The 18,677-nt window shown below is 38.1% G+C and overlaps 1 protein-coding gene across 15 annotated transcripts in view; it reads right to left on the reverse strand.

The window, feature by feature from the left end:
* Nucleotides 1-18,677, reverse strand: part of PDE1A (phosphodiesterase 1A) — a 341,764-nt gene that overhangs the window by 24,735 nt on the left and 298,352 nt on the right. For 11 of the 15 annotated variants that reach the window (XM_070241384.1, XM_070241386.1, XM_070241387.1 and 8 more), the window contains 3 exons: nt 17,072-17,153; nt 14,922-15,042; nt 13,712-13,857 (listed from right to left, as the gene is read on the reverse strand). In XM_070241384.1, coding sequence (XP_070097485.1) covers nt 13,712-13,857; nt 14,922-15,042; nt 17,072-17,153 — 349 coding nt within the window. Of the gene's footprint in view, nt 1-5,356; nt 6,591-13,711; nt 13,858-14,921; nt 15,043-17,071; nt 17,154-18,677 lie in introns of those variants that run through there. The other 4 variants (XM_023622154.2, XM_070241383.1, XM_070241389.1 and 1 more) reach the window with 1 other exon arrangement.

The raw sequence follows: 18,677 nt of genomic DNA on the forward strand, positions 1-18,677 counted from the left end.
CATAGCAGGTACAGACATTGAACAAGGGGAGGAGCTTCTGGGGAATGTCTCTACGTTTAGTTTTCCCTTTTGCCATTTCTCAGCAGTTTTTTTTTTTATCTTTTAGCTAACAAACAGAAATATGATACAACATAGTGGGTAATACCATTTCATTTATAGGGACTCACTGTTAAAATCAGGCTTCCATAGAATAGAGTCAATTCTTCTCTACCCAACACTGACTGAGCTCTTACCTGGCCCTAAGCAGGAGCCATGGGAGATCTAAAGCTGAACATCCCATGAGTTCTGCTCTCTAAAAAACCTATAGGCACTTGTTTTGCACGTAGTCGGCCTCTAAATAGTTTTGGAATGACCTCATTAGTAGTTCTCAACTTTTTGTCAGGCTCCATAGCTTTTACATGTGCAACACAGTTCACTCATCATATCTCATAATATGCAGTGGTTCTCATCGGGTGGAGAGATGGTACACCTCCAAAGGAGAATGCCAGAGTCTCCTTAAGGCATGTGGAGCTGGAAACAAACCCTGAATCTCCTCTCCACTCCCACTCTTATTCCAACACTGATTTTGATAGATTCCTTTTGAACAGATTTTTTTCTTCCTATTTTGAGAATGCAAGGCAGAATATAAGTACTCCCACTGTAATACAAATAAGACATCTATGCTTATGCAACTCCGTGATAGCCTTCTTAGAAAAGGCATTGTAATGGAGTTTTGAAAGATAAGTAGAATTTTAACAAGCAGAGTGGAGGAGGGGATCCAAGAAGTGCATTTCATGAGGAGGAAATGACAAGGATAACAGACAAAGAAAGTTCGCTGACTTTACCAGGGGTAGAAGGCAAACTTTCCAGGGTATAGATGTGTAACCCAAGCATAGCTATTTAAGGGATATCTTCACCAAGGCACGCACTGCTATTTCCCGAGGACAGCTTGCCAGGGTGGCGCTGGCTCGGATTCTAATCTGTACTTGGCTTGTCTTGACCATGAGCTGATGAAGTTTCTTGCTCTCCCCCTCCAAGTCCTGGCACATTTCATTTAAATGCACAAAAGTGTTCTATTTTGACCTGCCTCTGTGAACTGGAGACAAGCCATGTCGAATTTTTAAGGATAAAGTAGCCCAGATGATGCTGAAATGTTGCCAGGGTTGAAAACTGTTGATTTTGCCTTTACAATAAATGAATGAATAAATAACAAAGCACACACTCACTGTTCAAACTGTTGTCTAAGCTCTTCTAGGGATAAGTGACTTTGGTGAATACCACCTCTTACAACTTCATAATTCTGATCTTCCAAAAGTTCCATTCTATCAAATGCATACTCCTGTTCTACCGTACCAATGATATACTGTAGAATGTTAATTGAAGAGAAAAAATCAGAAAGAGAAACAATAAAATAAATGTATCCTATAATATATAATTTACTAATAGTTTAAAATATATGATTTTAAGATTACTAGAAACAGCTCTTTTAACCTGTTAATTACATTTTGAAGGATAATTAGAGAGACAAGGAGAGCAGGCTCCAGCTTTTTTTTCTGAAAGACTTTGCTTCCCTCTGATGACTTGTCCTTTCTGAAATCTAACATGTATGTGTACATTTTCTCAAAAAGATGTTTAGGATTCAAAATCCTGGGAGCTTAGGAGCTGTAACGTAAAATGCATTATGTTTTACATGAAGAGCTTTGATTGGTTAAAAAGATAATGGAAAGGCATAACAGATATTTTATGAACAAGTACTTAGAAACATAACCTTTAAAGTAATTCAATGCAAAGTACCGTGGACTTGTTTTTGTTCTTTTCAAAAAATCTATTTTTATTTTCTCTAAGCACCAGATGTAGAAGAATGAGGAGGAGTATGGTTAGGGCTTAATAGAGATTGCTGGCGAATAAGAAAAAAAAAGCATGCCCAGAGCTCTACCCGAGATCTGTGAGATAAAAGTGCAGAGAAATACCAGAGTGATGCAGGTCTTTGGTGGGCAAAGTACCGCCATGAGATTGGGTTGAGTGTGATGCTTAGGCTAACAATCATATTTATTCTTCCTGAGCAGCTTATCATCGATCAGTCCCAATGGTGAGTTGAAAATATTCACTGAGGAAGCCTCTGTAAGTGCCCTAAGGGTCGGAGTTTGGGAACAGAGCCTGAAGCCACTCAGCCTTGTTTCCTGATGGTGCCCCTGGACATGGACCCAGGTTTTCTCCAGAAAAGCAAAGGAGGATAAAGGAGCATTCAGATGGGCTTATTCCTATTATTCTAGTGGCAAGTTTTTCACACTCTGTGAAACCAAAAGGAAGAATCAGCCTGATTCAGACTGGAATTTTTCAGAAAGGACAAGAGAAACCGTGGGAGTCAGTGAGGGGAGCACAAGACAACAGTTTCTTGCATTTGGCCCTAAAATTCCCTAAGTCAGATACTGAGTGGAAATGAGAGCAAATCAGTTATTTACACTATGCTACAGTGCTCAATTTTTTAAACTGGTTTTTATGATCCCATCAGTATTTTCTAGGAAAAAATAGTTTAAGTAACTGAATTCATATACCTAATATGCCTTAAGATTGTCCTAGACCTTGGCACAAAACAGAGAAGATTGTCTCACTTTTTCTTTTAAACTCAGATTTCCCTACAATCAAAAATGTCAGTTTATCTCTGAAACATTCTTTAAAAGTATTAACCACACTGCAAAACCTCAAAGCATTTTAAATTATGTATTAATTTGTATTATATGATTCAGTTAGTTTTAAATCATTCAAGTTAAAGGAAAAATTAACTTCTAATCTTTTTTTCTGAAAGGTGATAAAATATACTTGATAAATCTTAATCAAGTAATTTTGTTTTAAATAATGTCAATTTAACAGTTACATGTTATTTTTAATTTCTCTCCTGAAAGAACTACAAAAGCTGTTTGCCTTGTTGGTGAGCTGATACTGTGAACTATTGACCAATCTGGTTTTGTTCCCCGTGGCCCATGTCCATTCAGACAAGCAGACATAGGCGTTGTTACCGAAGTACCTAGAAACAAAAGCACATATTCCTCATCTTCAGATTCAAAAGCCATGTCCACAAAGGGAACAAACTTTCTCGGAAAATACTGAGTCAAGCGCTACCTTCCCACTTCCTCCAGAAGATATCTAGGCTTCTCATTCACTGGACGTGGACTGAGGTTTTGCCAAAAGAAGCAAGAAGAACAAGGGCTGCATTCAGATTGGAGATGGGAGAGGTTTAACTCCTTTTGCATCCAGGCCCATTCCTTCACATTCTATGGAACCCAAAGGAAGATAGTGGAGAGAAAAGAGTTGGAAGATAAAAGAGAGCTAGATACTTACAGTCTCTGAGACAGGACCCTGGGTTTTACCAGTCCCATCACATTTTGGGTTATTTCCAAGGTGGAAAGTGAGAAAGAATTTGGAGATAAATTCAGGAATGCAGAAGTAGAGGAGACCCACCAAGGGACACGTTCCCTTATCTGGAATTCTGAGAGGTGGCAGCAGGGTGGATGTTCCCGGTGTGAAAGGAATAGAGTAGAGGTGGATATATGGAATGTCAGGGTAGGAGAGAGCCTGAGAGAGCCCCACAATTGTCAGCCACATTTTGAGGAAGAGCAGCCTGTTCTCTGGCCTTGAGAAGCATTATGAGAAAAGGAGAATGAGAGAGAGTAAGCAGGCTGGGGAGAGCAAAGGTTTGATGGCCTATAAAGGTAGAAACAAGGGGTCCAGTCCAGGGAGCAGGAGGTGATAACAGCCAGAAGCAGATGGGAGGCTGTATGTCTGGGAAGATGAAACAGAGAGTGCAGAAGTCAAACAAGGACCAGGTGCTTCTCCCAAATCCGTAGCACCACTTTAGCTCCTAGGGAGTTGATGCCATCTAAAGAAGAAGGAAAAGGAGGTCAAAAATCCTCAATTTTTTTTGCCTAAAAATCCTAAATTTAATTCTTTAAATCCTAAAGCTTACTCTGATTCAACTAAAACATTTGAATGATAAGCTTATGTTTTCTTCAAACGTGTAACATTGGGGCTTCAGTAAGAAATTATGTTTGGTCACAGAAAAATAATGGAAGTTACATTATTTGTGTACCTGATTTGTGGCCTAAGAAATCAATATATGATATAAATGTACTGTTTAAAAGACTTAAATACTTAATATTTAAGAAAAAATCTGCATAGTATTTGAAAACATATTTTCTGTCAAGATCCGAAAAATCCCTGCTCAAATAGGTCAGAGCTCTTTGGGTCATCATGGATAAATCTCAAAAAACATGGCATTGAGCAGAAAGCTATTCATAAAAGAATATATATAACATGCTTCCATTTACACCAAGTTTTAAAACAAGTAAAACTAAACCATATATTGTTTAAGGTTACACAAAAAAAGAGCAATAGCTAAGGAAAAAAAGGAAAAGAAATAATTATCACAAAATTCAGACTAGTGATTAGATCATGGGAGGTAGAGAAGGAAGGAAATGATTAAAGAAGGATTTAGAGAGAACTATCACATGGTAATATCATATCTATTGGTCTAGATGGTAGATTTCCTCATTTTCTCCTTCTTTCCTTCCTTTCGTCCTTCTCTTCCTCCCGTCCTCCTCTCTCTCTCCTTTCTTTCAACATGTAATTGTTTGAGTTCTTTATGAGTTTGTACTTTGTGACAGTCACTGTTCTAGGAGCTTGGGGTATGTCAGTGATCAAAACAAACGTCCTTGTTCTCATGAACCTTATTTTTAATGGGGGAAGACAGACAATAAAAATTAAGCATAATAAGTCAATTATTTATGGACTAGACAGTGATGTGTCATGGGAAAATAGTCGGTGGTGAGGATTGGGGGCAAGGGAGGAACACGGGTGGAACTTGACATTTTTTGCAGGGGGTGGCCTCACTGACAAGGTGAAGCTGGACTTGAAAGCAGACAGGGAGGCAGTCAAGTTGTATTTGCAGGAAGAGCGTTTCTAACAAAAATGCTGATACAAAGCTCTTAAAGCAGAAACATATCTGATGTGTCAAAAGAAAGAAAGCAAAAGAACAGTTTGGAGGTTAGTGTGCCTGGAGTAGAGCAAGCAAAAGAGGGGGAAGAGAAATGGGAATTGAATTGGCAAGACAAATGAGGTGAGGGTGGAAATGGATCATATAAAGCTTTATGGGCAACAAAGCTGATACATATTTAAAACTCATCATTTCCTAATTATTTTGATACATTTTATTATAATCTATGTCTTGAGATTAATTACGTCTATCGTATCTGGGTGATGCAAATATATAATGTGCACCTTTTCCCAACTCCATGTTTAGAGACATCATATTGATAGCTTAAAACTGGCCATGATGGAAGTATTTACACCGTGGATGTCATCAAACTTTATGAGTCAGGGCTTGATTTATTGTTTTATTGTTGTCTAAAGTGATGACGATAATTACAAAAGTAGAGATTAAATTTAAAAAATGTGTCATGTCTCACTCATAAATACAGATTTTTTAAAAGTCAGCAAAAGTAATATATACATTTTTTAAAAAGTTAATACCTCATAATTAAGTCGGGTTTATCCAAGGAATACAAGGTGGTTCAACACTAGAAATCTATTAATATAATTTGCTATCTGAACCAATTAGAAAGAAAATTCATATGAATTATTCTAAAAGCTACAGAAAAGACACTTGATAAAACTAAATGTTTCATTTAAAACACATTTTCTTAAAAATTTATTTATTGATGGTAATATAATTGACCTCATAGTGAACAGATCAAAGAAATTAAGAAATATCACACAATACTGAAATATTAAACACTTTCCTTTTAAATTCTGAGACAAGCAGAATTCCATCATCGCTTCCATTTCAGATTGTTCTAGATAAACTTGCAAGTGCAGTTGACTCAAGAAAAACAATCGTAAGAGGCATACGTTTGGGAAAGAAAAAAACTGTCATTAATTGCAAATCAATATTCAAAAGCAAATTGTATTTCTAAATATCTGCAAGAAATAGCCATTTACAAAGGCAAAAAACAAAAGAAAATCCAACTAAGTATATTCAAAATTTTAAAATAAATTATGATTAATTATAAATACTAAGTGATTACATAATATATTATATGTTTACTATAGTGCCTAACATCTAATAGCACTGAGTATTTTCCATGATCATTATTATTGTTAATATTATTAAGGAAAAATAAACTTTCTCAGAAACATGAAAGAAGACACATGAATGATAAGATATTTATGAATAGGAAGACTCAATATCATAGAGATGACAATTCTCCCCAAATTGATGTCAAAGTAATTCTAATAAAAATCCTATTTTTTTCTTTTTGGTGGAACATATGAGCTGCTAAGCCAAAAGCAGATCTCAAAAAGTTCAAATGCGTGATATCATATGGAACATATTCTATGACTCTAAAGCAATGATGTTGGAAATAAGTCACAAAAAGAAACTAGAAAACACTTCCGTGTCTGAAAATTTTAATACATAGTCTAAAATGTCCAGCTTGCCTTAAGCTAGCTCTAGGTTTGCCTCTGGTCCTAAACAGCTGTGATTCGTGCGCAATGCAAATCCAGGAGTGTCAGTTCCACCGTTGCCTTCTTTTCTCACTTCTTATTCCTCTTTGAGCCTAGTATTTGGGGATTTGAATCAATATCAAATAAATCAGAAAATTATCCAGTACAGTAAGAAACATACTGCACTCCATCCAGACTGACCGCCCAGATTCCCTTCTGGGACATTACCGGTGTTTCTCAAGTACACATTCTCCTAGAGAAATAGGAAAGAAAGCAGATCTGGGACTGATTTACCGTTTTTGTTCCAATCAAGGTGGATTTGGTGGACCTGGTTCGATTTGGAATTCTTGTCTCTAAAGATGAACAAAACTCTCAGGTGATTTACAAAAGTAACACTTTTGCCTTGAGGGAAAAGAGATGTTTGTGTTTGCCCTTCAGATGCACTCCTTTAACAGTCCCAAGTATAAACCTAATCCACTGCTCCATTGATGCTCCAGACCCAAGTGTTACTCATGACATAGGATGGGAGGCCACCAAAGGAAAATGAGCTACATTTATATACCACTTTGAAATTTATAAATTTCTTTCTTGTGTATGATTTCCTTGGTTGTTAATTGGGGCCATCCATTATTCATTGGCCACCAGTATCAGCAAACGTGCTTTTTTTTAAACCTCACTGCTTTAGGTGCCTTGCTCTCAAAGCTGCAGCATAGCTGTTCAGGACTCTCGACCATAACTGGAGATTCGTCAAGGATTTACGGCATATCTGCTCCTTCATTGGGGCAGATATTATTTTCCAAATACTGCAGTCACATTTTTTGAGACTAAGAAAATTTACATGATTTGCCTGAGACTTTGTACAGAATAGAAGAGAGGAGTGACTCTTCTATTTCCCCCCACCTTCCTCAGTAGGAAGATAACTACACACTGTCTTAAAATCTCCTGTCTGCTCTTAAATAGTGCAGAAAAAGGTGGATCTTGGTCAAAGACTTTAGATGCTGAGGAATACTGAATAGATAATGAAGGCATTTTCTTAACCAAAAAATTTTTGTAACCAAAAAAGTAAACAGTTTGTGATGGAGGAAAACATTTTTTGCTTTTTGAAAAGACCTCCCATCAAAAAAGAATGTGTTTACATGCAACATTCTTAGACAGATGTTACCAGATCCTTAATAGAAGGCTTACTGAATGAAATTACTCTTTTAAAAGTAGATTTTGTTTTTTATTGATGATCTTGGAGCTTTGTATCTTTGAACCTAAGCATCCATACCTTCTACTGCTCTAGGGTTAGTGGGACATTTTTGAGATAATTATGAAATATAGTTTCAGAGCTAATATGATGATGACCAAACATCTGGGATTCTATTCAGAGCCTTGATATTTATTAATATTCCAAAACTCTAAGCATCAGATAACCTGCTTATTTTCATTTCAATGCAATTATATTAAAGAAACTTTCATCTTCAGTGTATTTAAGACCAGAGGTCATGGCAATGGGAAATTACAGTGGCAATATCTGATACCGACTGGCTTTAAAATTGATGACTATCTCAGTAGACATACTTTTGTAGCAGATCACATTTTTAAAATTTTTATTATGAAATATTCTATACACACAAATATTCTATACATATTTACAAATATAAAGTATATATGTTATGTATAACCATAATCACAAAGTGAACATTTGTGTGTCTAGAACCCAACCTAAGATATAAAATGCTACTAACTTCTAAATAAATCCCACATCCTTCCCTTCAGAACCATTCTGAGTGTCTTCCCCTATCATTCTTTAGTTTTATCATATGTTTATCCTAAAACCTATTGTGGTCTGTAGGTTTTCTAAAACTTTCTATAAATGGCATCTTGCTATATTATAGTACCTTACATATTTTGCTCAGTATTATTTGTGTCTTTCATCCTTGTCGATACTCATAAAGTTCATTTATATTGGCACTTGTATGCTGTTCTATAATATGAATACACCACAACTTATGAACCCATTTGACTGTCGTCTTCAGTGTTTTTGCACTCATTAGCAATACTGCAATGAATGTTTTGTTGGTGTCTTCTTATGCACATGAGCAAAAGTCTCTCTAGGGTAAAAATGTAAAAGTGAAATTCTTGGGAAATACAGCATGCGCATCTTCAGCTTTGCTAGAGAACATCAAATTGTTCTGTAAAATGATTATATAAATCAACATATACACAACTAATATGTAAGAAAACAAAAAACTCTAGCATCGTTGTTGACTCTTGACTCATACTCCACATCTAACCTAACAAATCCTATCATTTCCACTTTACAAACATATCCAGAATCCGTCTCTTTTTGCTTTCTCTTCCTATTCACGTGGACTGGTTCAAGCCACCTTCTTTATTTACTCAGAATTTAGACACTTCTCCCTCCATCATTACCACCTGGTCTAAGGCCTCATCTTTCTTCTGGGTTATAAACAATAGCCTCCTTTTCAGCCTCCTTGTTTCCATTTCTGCCTCCCAAACAGAACATTTTCCATTCTGCATCCAGAGTGATCCTTTTAAAACTTTGGTTCAGACCATTTTATTTTTTTTCTTCAAGATCATACATTCGGCCTCCTATCTCTCTAGGGCCAAAACCAGTGATGCGGCATCATCTTACCCATTCATTGCATTGCCTACGTTGTTCCCACTTGCCCAATTTCCCTCACCTCTTGTCATTGCTTGCATGTCAGACAAGCTCCACCTCCCAGATGTTGTGCTGGCCATTTCCTCTGTCTGAAAATTTATTTCCCCACCCCTTACCCCAGACCTCCCCAAAGCTCTTTCTAACATCCTTCATGTATTTATTGAAATTATCACTTTCTCAGTAAAGCCTTTCTGTCCACCTTATTTAAGATTGCAATCCTGCTCCTAACCCCTGCTCCCTCTTTCATGAGGGTAGGGATTCTTGTCTCTTTTGTTTTTCACTGTATCCCTAATTCCTAGAACACACAGCAAAAGTACAGTGAATAAAAATTGTAGTAGTAACAGCCAACTCTGGTAGTGCTACTATTCTAGGTACTTCTAAGCAGGTTACATAAATAAACTCATTTAATTCTCCCAAAACCAATGTGAGAAAGAGGACTTCCTGTTAGAGTGATTTAAAGAGGTCGAGTTTTTCTCCTTCTCAGAAAACAAGTATAAAATTCGAAAATATTAACAAAAATAACTATTCCATCACACTGGAAGTCAATCAAGGCAACACAATAATTTGAGAAGCATTTATTCTTGAAAAATTGCTGGAGATTCAGGTAAGAACAGCAGGAACCTGTCACCTTGCCTGCAGCTACTCCCAACCTCTCCCTCCCCCTCCAACCCCAGCGGCAGCAGAAACCAGCTTTGCTGTCAGAGGTGGTAAACTCAGTTTGGGATGGAAAGAGGGAAAAAGCTGCTTTAGTTTCTCCAACATACAGTAGTGGATTTAGTATGGAATAAATGGCAAGAACTCACAACTTTGCAAGTGAGGTTGCGGTCCATGTTTGGGGTAACTGGTAGACCAGCAGGATTTAACAGAAAAATCCTAGCAATTAGAGGGCCATGGAAGGGTGGAGATAGCTCTTCACACATCCCTAGCTGACTGAGGAATGATGCATGCACGGAAGACACCTTGAGAATCTTCTTGCACTAGCTTGACTTTTCAAAACATTGTTAAAATCAGTCATCCTCATATTCTTGAATTTCAACGTGTTTTAAATTTTAATTCTTAAATACAAAGTCTGTATTTTTTAAATGGTTTTTCAATATCAGAGACAGTTTTGTAAAGTTTTTGTGTTATCTGGTGGAAAGGTAAAGTTATTAACTTCACTTTCTCTACTATGGATTATGCATTTAAATTTTTCTAAGCAATCATGAAAATAATAGGACTAGAGTGTAAATATTTTAAACTATAAAGGAAATAAATTGTAATGGGAAAAAAAGCCAACTTAAGCAGTAAAAATAAAGGCAAGAAAAGTGGGAAAACAGAAACAGTAGATTAAAAATGTTGCTCTGGGGCCCAGCCTGGTTGGGTAGTGGTTAAGTTCGTTCACTCCACTTTGGCTGCCTGGGGTTCACAGGTTCGGAACCCAGGCGCAGACCTATACACAGCTCATCAAGCCATGATGTGGCAGCATCCCACATACAAAATAGAGGAAGATTGGCACAGATGTTAGCTCAGTGACAATCTTCCTCACCAAAAAAGAAAAAATGTTCCTCTGAATTTCAAGAATTTTTAACATGAATGGATATTGAATTTTCTTGAATGTTCTTTCTGCATCTCTCGAAATCTTAAATTTTTCTCTTTTTATCATTGATATTGTGAGTTGTATTAATAGAATTTTCAAATGTAGAATCAAATTTACACTTCTGGCATAAACCCAATGTGGTGGTAAATTCAGTCTGCAAACCCACGACTCCAACACAACTAAGCAGTCACCCTCGGGAGAGATTCTAGCACCAAAGTTTCCTTAGCTCTCTGAATTTCTGCTTTATCTTTATTTGGACAGGTTCTGAGGGTGTCAATTTCTTGCCAGTAATATTTCACCCAGCGTTTTCAGATGTTTTTACCATGTAATATTTCTTTATCTGGTTTACCATTGCTTTGGAAATAAAAACCAAGTATGTAATTTTATAAAGAAAATTGGGCATTATTTGCTCTAGTAAAAATATGTGTACTTGGCTGGCCCTTGAGAATTATCTTATCAAAATGCTCTATGGTTTTAATTTGCTCACAGCCACACTGCTCGTGTGCACATTTTGGTTCTACATTTTCTAACCGTAGGACTGAGCTATTACTCGATTACAGAAATGCAAATTGAGAACGTTATGTGGATGTAAAATTTACTGTCTGTGCCCAACAAAATATTCAATAGAGCATGGTGCCAGAAAGCTGATGAGAGGGGGAGCAATTGCAGTCCCTAATCCACTTCTGACAGAGGATTTTCCTTCACAAGTTTATGACAAACAGGTTCCAGGTGATGGGTTGATGTTTGGGGTTTGCTGTTGTTTACTTTAGTTAAAATTTTTCTTAGAGGAGAGTGTGTTCTAGTCAATTGAATTCTGTGGATTCACTGAAGATAAATACTTCAACCCAATTTTTTCAAACTTTCTTGAAAGAGACAGGACAATATAATAGGAGGTAGCAGGGGACAGTGAAAAAAACCTCGGGTAAAGAATCAGAACAGTGTAGACTCTAGTCCTGAGAAGCTGTGTGGTCCTCAATTTCCATATGTATAAAATGAGGGTAATAATTTCTACTTCAGATGGTTGTGTAGGAGGAAATAGGAAATTATATGTAAAATGTCTGGTACATAGAGGGACTTCAGAAGTCTTGTTTCTCTCCTTTCTTCCTTTCATTGCTGAGAATCTTATATATTTATTTTCCTTTCTGAATAAATATATTCAAACTTGAATTTAAGTATTTATTTATTCATTCAAAACTACATTCAGTAAATAATTTCAAAGCACCTATAATGTACTAGGGACATGCTAGCTCTGAGAAAATAATGACAATAAGATAGATACTGTTCCTGTTTCCAAAGAGCTCATAGTCTAGTGATTTATATCTTATAATGCTTCAGGGTCAGTATCTTGAGTAGAACTTGTCCATCTGGAGGGGTAATTCTCAACACTTGAAGTCTCCAGTTAGATGCGTTTGACAATATTTTAGCACAGTCATCTGGGTCTCGTATTGTGTTATGTTCTTTATCGAGTGACAATAATGTCATATTACAAAGACCCTGTGCCATGGCCAGGACTGGCTACATAACTGCAGGGAGCAGTACAAAATAAAAGGAGGCCTCCGGCTCAAAGATTATTAAGCATTTCAAGATGATTAAGCACAGGGCCGTTCTGAGTGTAGGGACCTGTGTGGCCACACAGGTTATGCATCCAGGAAGCGGCCCTCATCATGGCTGTATAGAGCATTGTAAACGTGAGTTACAGAGTCAGATGAAGGCATTAGATTGGTATTTCTTTTATTTTCTAATGGCACAGCTGGAGGGATAATGTGACACCATCCAGGATTAATTAACTATTTAATCAGACAAACATTTACTGAGTGTCTATTATATGCCCCCTGTGCTAGGAGCTGAGGATACACAGGAAAACACAGTAGACCGTGTCCTGACTTCTGTGGACCATACATTCCCACATGGAAGACAGATGATAAATAAGGAAAGGAGTAAATAAATACCATTGATTACAGCCTTGCGCTTTCACTTTGAAGTGACTAAACTGGGCTCTAATAGGGAAAAATAGGACAGAGGATATAACCTTACTGTTAGTGGTCAAGGAGGGCCTCTTAGCAGGGCTGCCTCGCATGGGGTTTTCGGGCACAGCATTTGGAGAGAAAGAATGAGTTCTGCCTCCTTCACTTACTAGTTGTGGAATTTGGAGCAAGTCACATAACTTTCCTCTGCCTCAGTTTCCTTATCTGGAAAGATCTGCCAGCCAAGAAGGAATCAGCCTTGCAGAGAGCTCCAAGAGGAGAATTCCTGGCTGAAGAAACAGTCATTGCAAAGGCCCTGGAGTATTGTAAGAACCTGCCAGAAGGCCGCTGTGCAGGGCATATAGAGAGTGAGAGAGACAGGGCTGTGGGAGGGAGTATGAGAGGAGGCAGGGGCCAGATCTGGAATATGAAAGCTAATTTCCTGCACGAAAAATAGTGATTGATACTAACTCCTATCCTATAAACCAAATGGACTAATTAATGTGGATCAGAAAATGTGTCAGAAATAACTAGAGCCAGCTTCTCATTTGTTTTCTTTTGTGGCAGATTACAAATGATTTTTCCAACTCATGAGTGAAACTGTCAGCCAAAGAAGTAACTCAGTAAAACTGAAAACAGCAGACACCCAAATCTCTGGCACAGAGCGTGATATTCCTAACTCAGCACAAAAGCCACTGGCAAAGCCTGAAACACTGGCTCAAAAGCACCTCTAGAAATGGATACGAGGTTGCTGTGCCACAGAAAGTTTTGTCGCCATTTTATCGTCCCATCCTTCATATCCACTTCACTGCCATCCACAGACATGCTTCTGCAGCAGAATCTCTTTTTATCTAACACATTAATCGACTTGCTTATGAATAAGCAAAGGGTAGTCAAATTCCAAATGTCTCCAAGGGCTTGCATATTTTACATAGGAAGAAATTTAGGGGAGAAAATAGCCCCAGAATCTCAGAGGAGGAGTTCAGACAGAGAGAGATGGAAACAAGGCTTCATAAAGAACGGTACCTTGTGCAGCTAACTCTTTCCACCTCTCTTTGTTCTGCTGGATGATGTCCACCAGGTTGTTTTTGAAGCTCTTCAGGTCCACGCATGCCAGGGAGTAGTCTGGGGAGTAGGTTCCATCGTTCATGGTGCCTTTTATATTTGATCGTCTAAACAAATCAGCAACGTGTCATCCCATAAAGGTACGTCAGCCAACAGTAACCAAAGACACCAGAAAATACCAAGTTTGGGGTGTGGGATGAGGGAGCAAAGCTTGAAACACTTTACAAAACCAACTGGAGAAGCAGGAGGGCGGGTGCTCAGGCCAGTTTTGAGCACGTGTCGATGTTCCTCCCTTCGTGGAGAGGGCCAGGACCGCTGGGTCTGTCAGGGACTCCCAGGGCAGCAGGTCGGGGCCCACATGTATTACACGGGGGAGGCAGGAGGCCTGATTAGAGCAGCAGAACATTGAGGTGAGCTGACTTAGTGGCAAGGCCATTGGTGAACATCACAAAAGGGGCATCGTGATTCTAGAGGCCAAAGTGGGTAATGGCCTTGCCCTTTCCTCCTCCATTGAATCTCCAGACCAACCTGGATCTTTCTCAGGCAGAGCGTTCCCTCAGTTTCCTCACTGAGGCAACATTTATTTGGTGTGCTACTAGGAAAAGTTGTGTGTTCAGATGGACAAGAATGCAGCATGATTTTTCTGCAACTGGAAGTTTTAAACAATATCCCTTAACAGATTTATCAATGCAAAAGATCTAGTTTGAAAAATTGCATGTACGTTGTACATGTCATGGACTTTACTGTCACATGTTATGCAGAACTGCCATATTCATGTCACCTGAAAGGCTCACTCTGATGCAGGCATCTTTCTAGCTACGCAAGTGGGTTGTGATTGATTGGTTTGTAAGCAAAGCAGCACAATGTCCCGCTCCCAACTGCCCACCACTACCAGACACGTTACTACTATATCCAGGACACAATACCTACATCCTCCGTGAAAATTCAAATCACTTTATTCTCCTGAATTTGGAATACTGTTCTGTTATACTCCTTAGTACTTTGATATGTTTTGTAGCCGATAAATTCTTAATTTCAAAGGCACATGCATGCAACATAATATACAGCCACTAGGTGGCAATACTACCCAATAATTCTTCTAAGAATCTCCTGCTTAGATCTAAGAAACAATAAGTAAAAGGAAAATGATGCAAAAAAGACAGTATCAAACCTGCTTGCTCCATAGGAAGGATTTTCAGTTTTTGAGTCTTCCTCTATAAGAGGAATAATAATTTTCTCTGTTGAGTCTGTCAGAAGAGAAAACGTTGGCTCTACAATGAAATCAATGAAACCTACAAAAGCAAGAAAATAGATTCAAGTGTTACAATATCCTGTATTCTAAAATTAGTAATAATGAAGAGTCTGATGCTCCTGATAGCAAGTATCAACTACAATATTTGTTCAGCCTACCACTTGCAATTATTTTTAATCCAATAACACAATTTTTAGAGAGAGTTTAGCTGCTCTATAAAATAATCTCTCAGGCAGTGGAAGTGATACCATTTAAGTCTGCTAACTCAAGTATATTAGGTTTCCTATTTAATTTTCAGCCTCTTATTATTACTAACAATAATTTCAGATCTAACCAGAGTGAATCTATCTTCCTCTGTCAGTGAGAGAGATCACTACTGCTTCTGAAAGGCCTTCACTTGCTTGTTGAATTTTATTATTGACCAACAAGAAATAATATCTAAGCCCCAAAGAAATTAAATAATTGACATTTTTTCTCAGACCAAGGAAAGGCAACCACTGTTTTTTTTTTTCTCATATTATATCAGTCAGAGCTTTCCGCCAGTGTGTTAATATTTCAAATTGCTGTTTATTATTCTCTGGATGTGAAGTGTTAGTTCGCAGCATGTGGGCGTATTCTGTCAAATCAGCGAGGAGAACAGTAACATCTTTGGGAGACAGCATCAATCCCACCACTCTGAGATGTCAAGATGGAATAAAGCCTTTCGCATTTAAAGTACTCCTCAAGATAGAAAATGACACACAGAGAGAATGGGGCACTGTCCCCCAGGGAGGATTTACCCCACGTGTTTAGGTGGAGAAGGAGGCAGCCTATGCTGAGCTCTGAGTACGTTCGACACCCCAGGTCCCACGAGAGGTGCTTTTTGCCTTGAACACATCTGCGAGTGATGGATGGCCATCTGAATATAAGAGACTAAATAGGGGACGGCTTTTTAAGTGATAGTGTCCTGGGAAATATCCACATTTGAAGAGTATCCCATCCATCAGGCATTTGGGTTCAGTAATTCACATTTCCTGTTACTGGATTCGTCAAAGCATACATTAAGGCACATCTTTAATTCAAAAAAACTTCAATAGTTTTGTGTTATAATTGATCCCTTCAAGTCAAAGCAATGTTAACCGGCCACCCAGGGTGTTATTTCAAGTTTTGTCTATAGTTTTAAATGCCTGGGGTGTGGAGACTGTCAAATGAGTCATCATCTCTACTAATTCGGCAAGAATTTACATCACAGCAACAAGCCTCAGAAACGTCCCTTCTTCCCAACTTGCCAGGGGAGGTCCTTAGCCTGCCACATTCAAACCCACTAAATGATGATATGGAATCTAGAAACACAGCTCTTGGAACTTGGGTGGGAAGGAGGAAAGGTGAGAGCTTTCTGACAGCTGACCGTCACTCTGTGGGAGGTGGTACCAGAGCAAGTAGAGAAGAAAGGTGGCCATCCTATGTTTACCGATCAGATAGTGGAGAAATGAAGATGCTGGCTCAGGGAATGACTATTACAAATATTTGAACCACGCAGCATAGCAATGATGTTTTAATAATAGGCTGAACTTGAAGTCCCCAACACAAATACAAGTGAAAAGAATGAATATGGTTGAGGGCAACATCATTTTACAAATCTCCTATTGTTGGCTTATCTACTGGTATCAAGAATTTTTTCCCAAAAGAATATGAGCTAGCATATTATGCAAACAGTGATAACAGAACAGATGTATTAATAGTTTCATTGAATTGTCTTGTATACAAAGGATTAAATTACAGAAAACAATCAGCAACAAAACATCAAAAAATGTCATCTCTTGCACAAGAAGAAAGCCCTCCACTTTGTGAAAGGATTACAAGCAGATTAACAATTACATGTACTAATACTGCTTTGTTGAATTCATTTTTTGAGAATGTTTCAAAATTCTTATCATTCACCACCACATGGATCAGTCTTAAAGATCGAATTTATCAGGAATATGGAGTGAAGTTTTCATAGATGTTGCCCCTTTGAACAACATGGTGGATCCCTTCGATAACTGACAAGCACACACCCACTCTCCATGACCACCCATCTTCAGTATTACCTATTTGTGACTGGGCCACCATCGTTGACTTCCGATCACAAAGTGGGGAAAATGGAAGCCCTAATTCAGCTTCTTTATCTCCCTGTGGAAAGGAAAGCTCATTAGTACCTACTCACTTTGGAGAAGCTAACCAGCAGCCTAGATAAAAAGCCTAAAAAAGCCACATGTTTCATTTCTTAATTGGCATTGTGTATTTATTTTACTTATTATTTACAAAAGCAAAAGCTGTAGTCTAAGCTTATATAATTTTACTCAGTTGGTTTCTTTATGGGAACATATTGCAGAGGAAAAATCATGAACATTTTCAGCCCCTGGAGACTCTGCTTTGATATTACAATCTCTTGATTGTAAAGAGACAAACCTTTGCTCTCTGGAGTTTTCGAAAGTCACCACAAAATTGTCATCTCAGTGTGTTACTCAGCATTTAATGAACAATCCAGTTCATGGATTTTTCTCCTCTTTTTTTTTAATGCCAAATACATGAGCAGGTCTTCAGTATCAAGACGTTTTCATTGGACTACTTTTTGAAATTAAAAGTTTATGAGCATTTTGAAATAATTTTCTACTTATTAACCAAGTATTATTGAATCTCTCACAGCAGTAATGAGGGATATTTTAAACATTCTTACACTCTGTGAGCATAATTTTATTTTAACGGATTCTCAGAGAAAATTGAAATGTCAATGATTTTTTTTTAATGGAGGTAATTTTGCTTTTTTTAAGATTTTATTTTTTTTCCTTTTTCTCCCCAAAGTGCCCCTGGTACATAGTTGTATATTCTTCGTTGTGGGTCCTTCTAGTTGTGGCATGTGGGATGCTGCCTCAGCGTGGTTTGATGAGCAGTGCCATGTCCACGCCCAGGATTCGAACCAACGAAACACTGGGCCGCCTGCAGCGGAATGTGCGAACTTAACCACTCGGCCACGGGGCCAGCCCTCTCAATGATTTTTTATTTGATCTTATCGATAGTAGATTCATTGAGCACATATGTTAAAGAATGCCATTTATGTTTGGGTTTAATATCATAAGAGCTAATTAGATTTCATCTCCTAAAATAAATGTGGCCGCTCTGGGCAAAGCTTTATAATCACAAGATTTATCAAACATTGGTTCTTTGCATTCAAGAGATGAGCTTACAAAAGACAGAGGAGAGAGGATACTTCACTTGCTCCCGTTCACTCCAATTGTCTGGCCATTTGAAAGAATCCTTGGGCTCTACTTCTCCTAAGCTTTTGGTTGTAGGGTACACTGGCCTTGCATAAGGCCACAACTTCGGATGTATGGTCAGGTTCTGAAATCATGGGACAAAGGGGAGGGGCCTTCACTTTTGCTCTGTGGCAGAGCCCATGCCACAATGCAACACCTGTCTGAGGATTTCAGAGTTTCCTCAGTCAGCTTCCTCTAACATCTTTTCATCATGATCTTTACAACATTATGTCAACCTCTGGCTTTAAAGTTTTTATCAACAATGTTTTCTGGTACATTTCCACTAAACCATGCCTCTGATTATGAAGGGCAGAAAGTTTGAGATCAGAATGTTTGGGAAAATCTAGATATGGTCACCAAAGAAATAGACAAAGTAGCTACAAACAGGAATGTTTTACTA

The sequence above is a fragment of the Equus caballus genome, chromosome 18 (assembly GCF_041296265.1).
Source record: "Equus caballus isolate H_3958 breed thoroughbred chromosome 18, TB-T2T, whole genome shotgun sequence".
Classification (NCBI taxonomy): domain Eukaryota; kingdom Metazoa; phylum Chordata; class Mammalia; order Perissodactyla; family Equidae; genus Equus; species Equus caballus.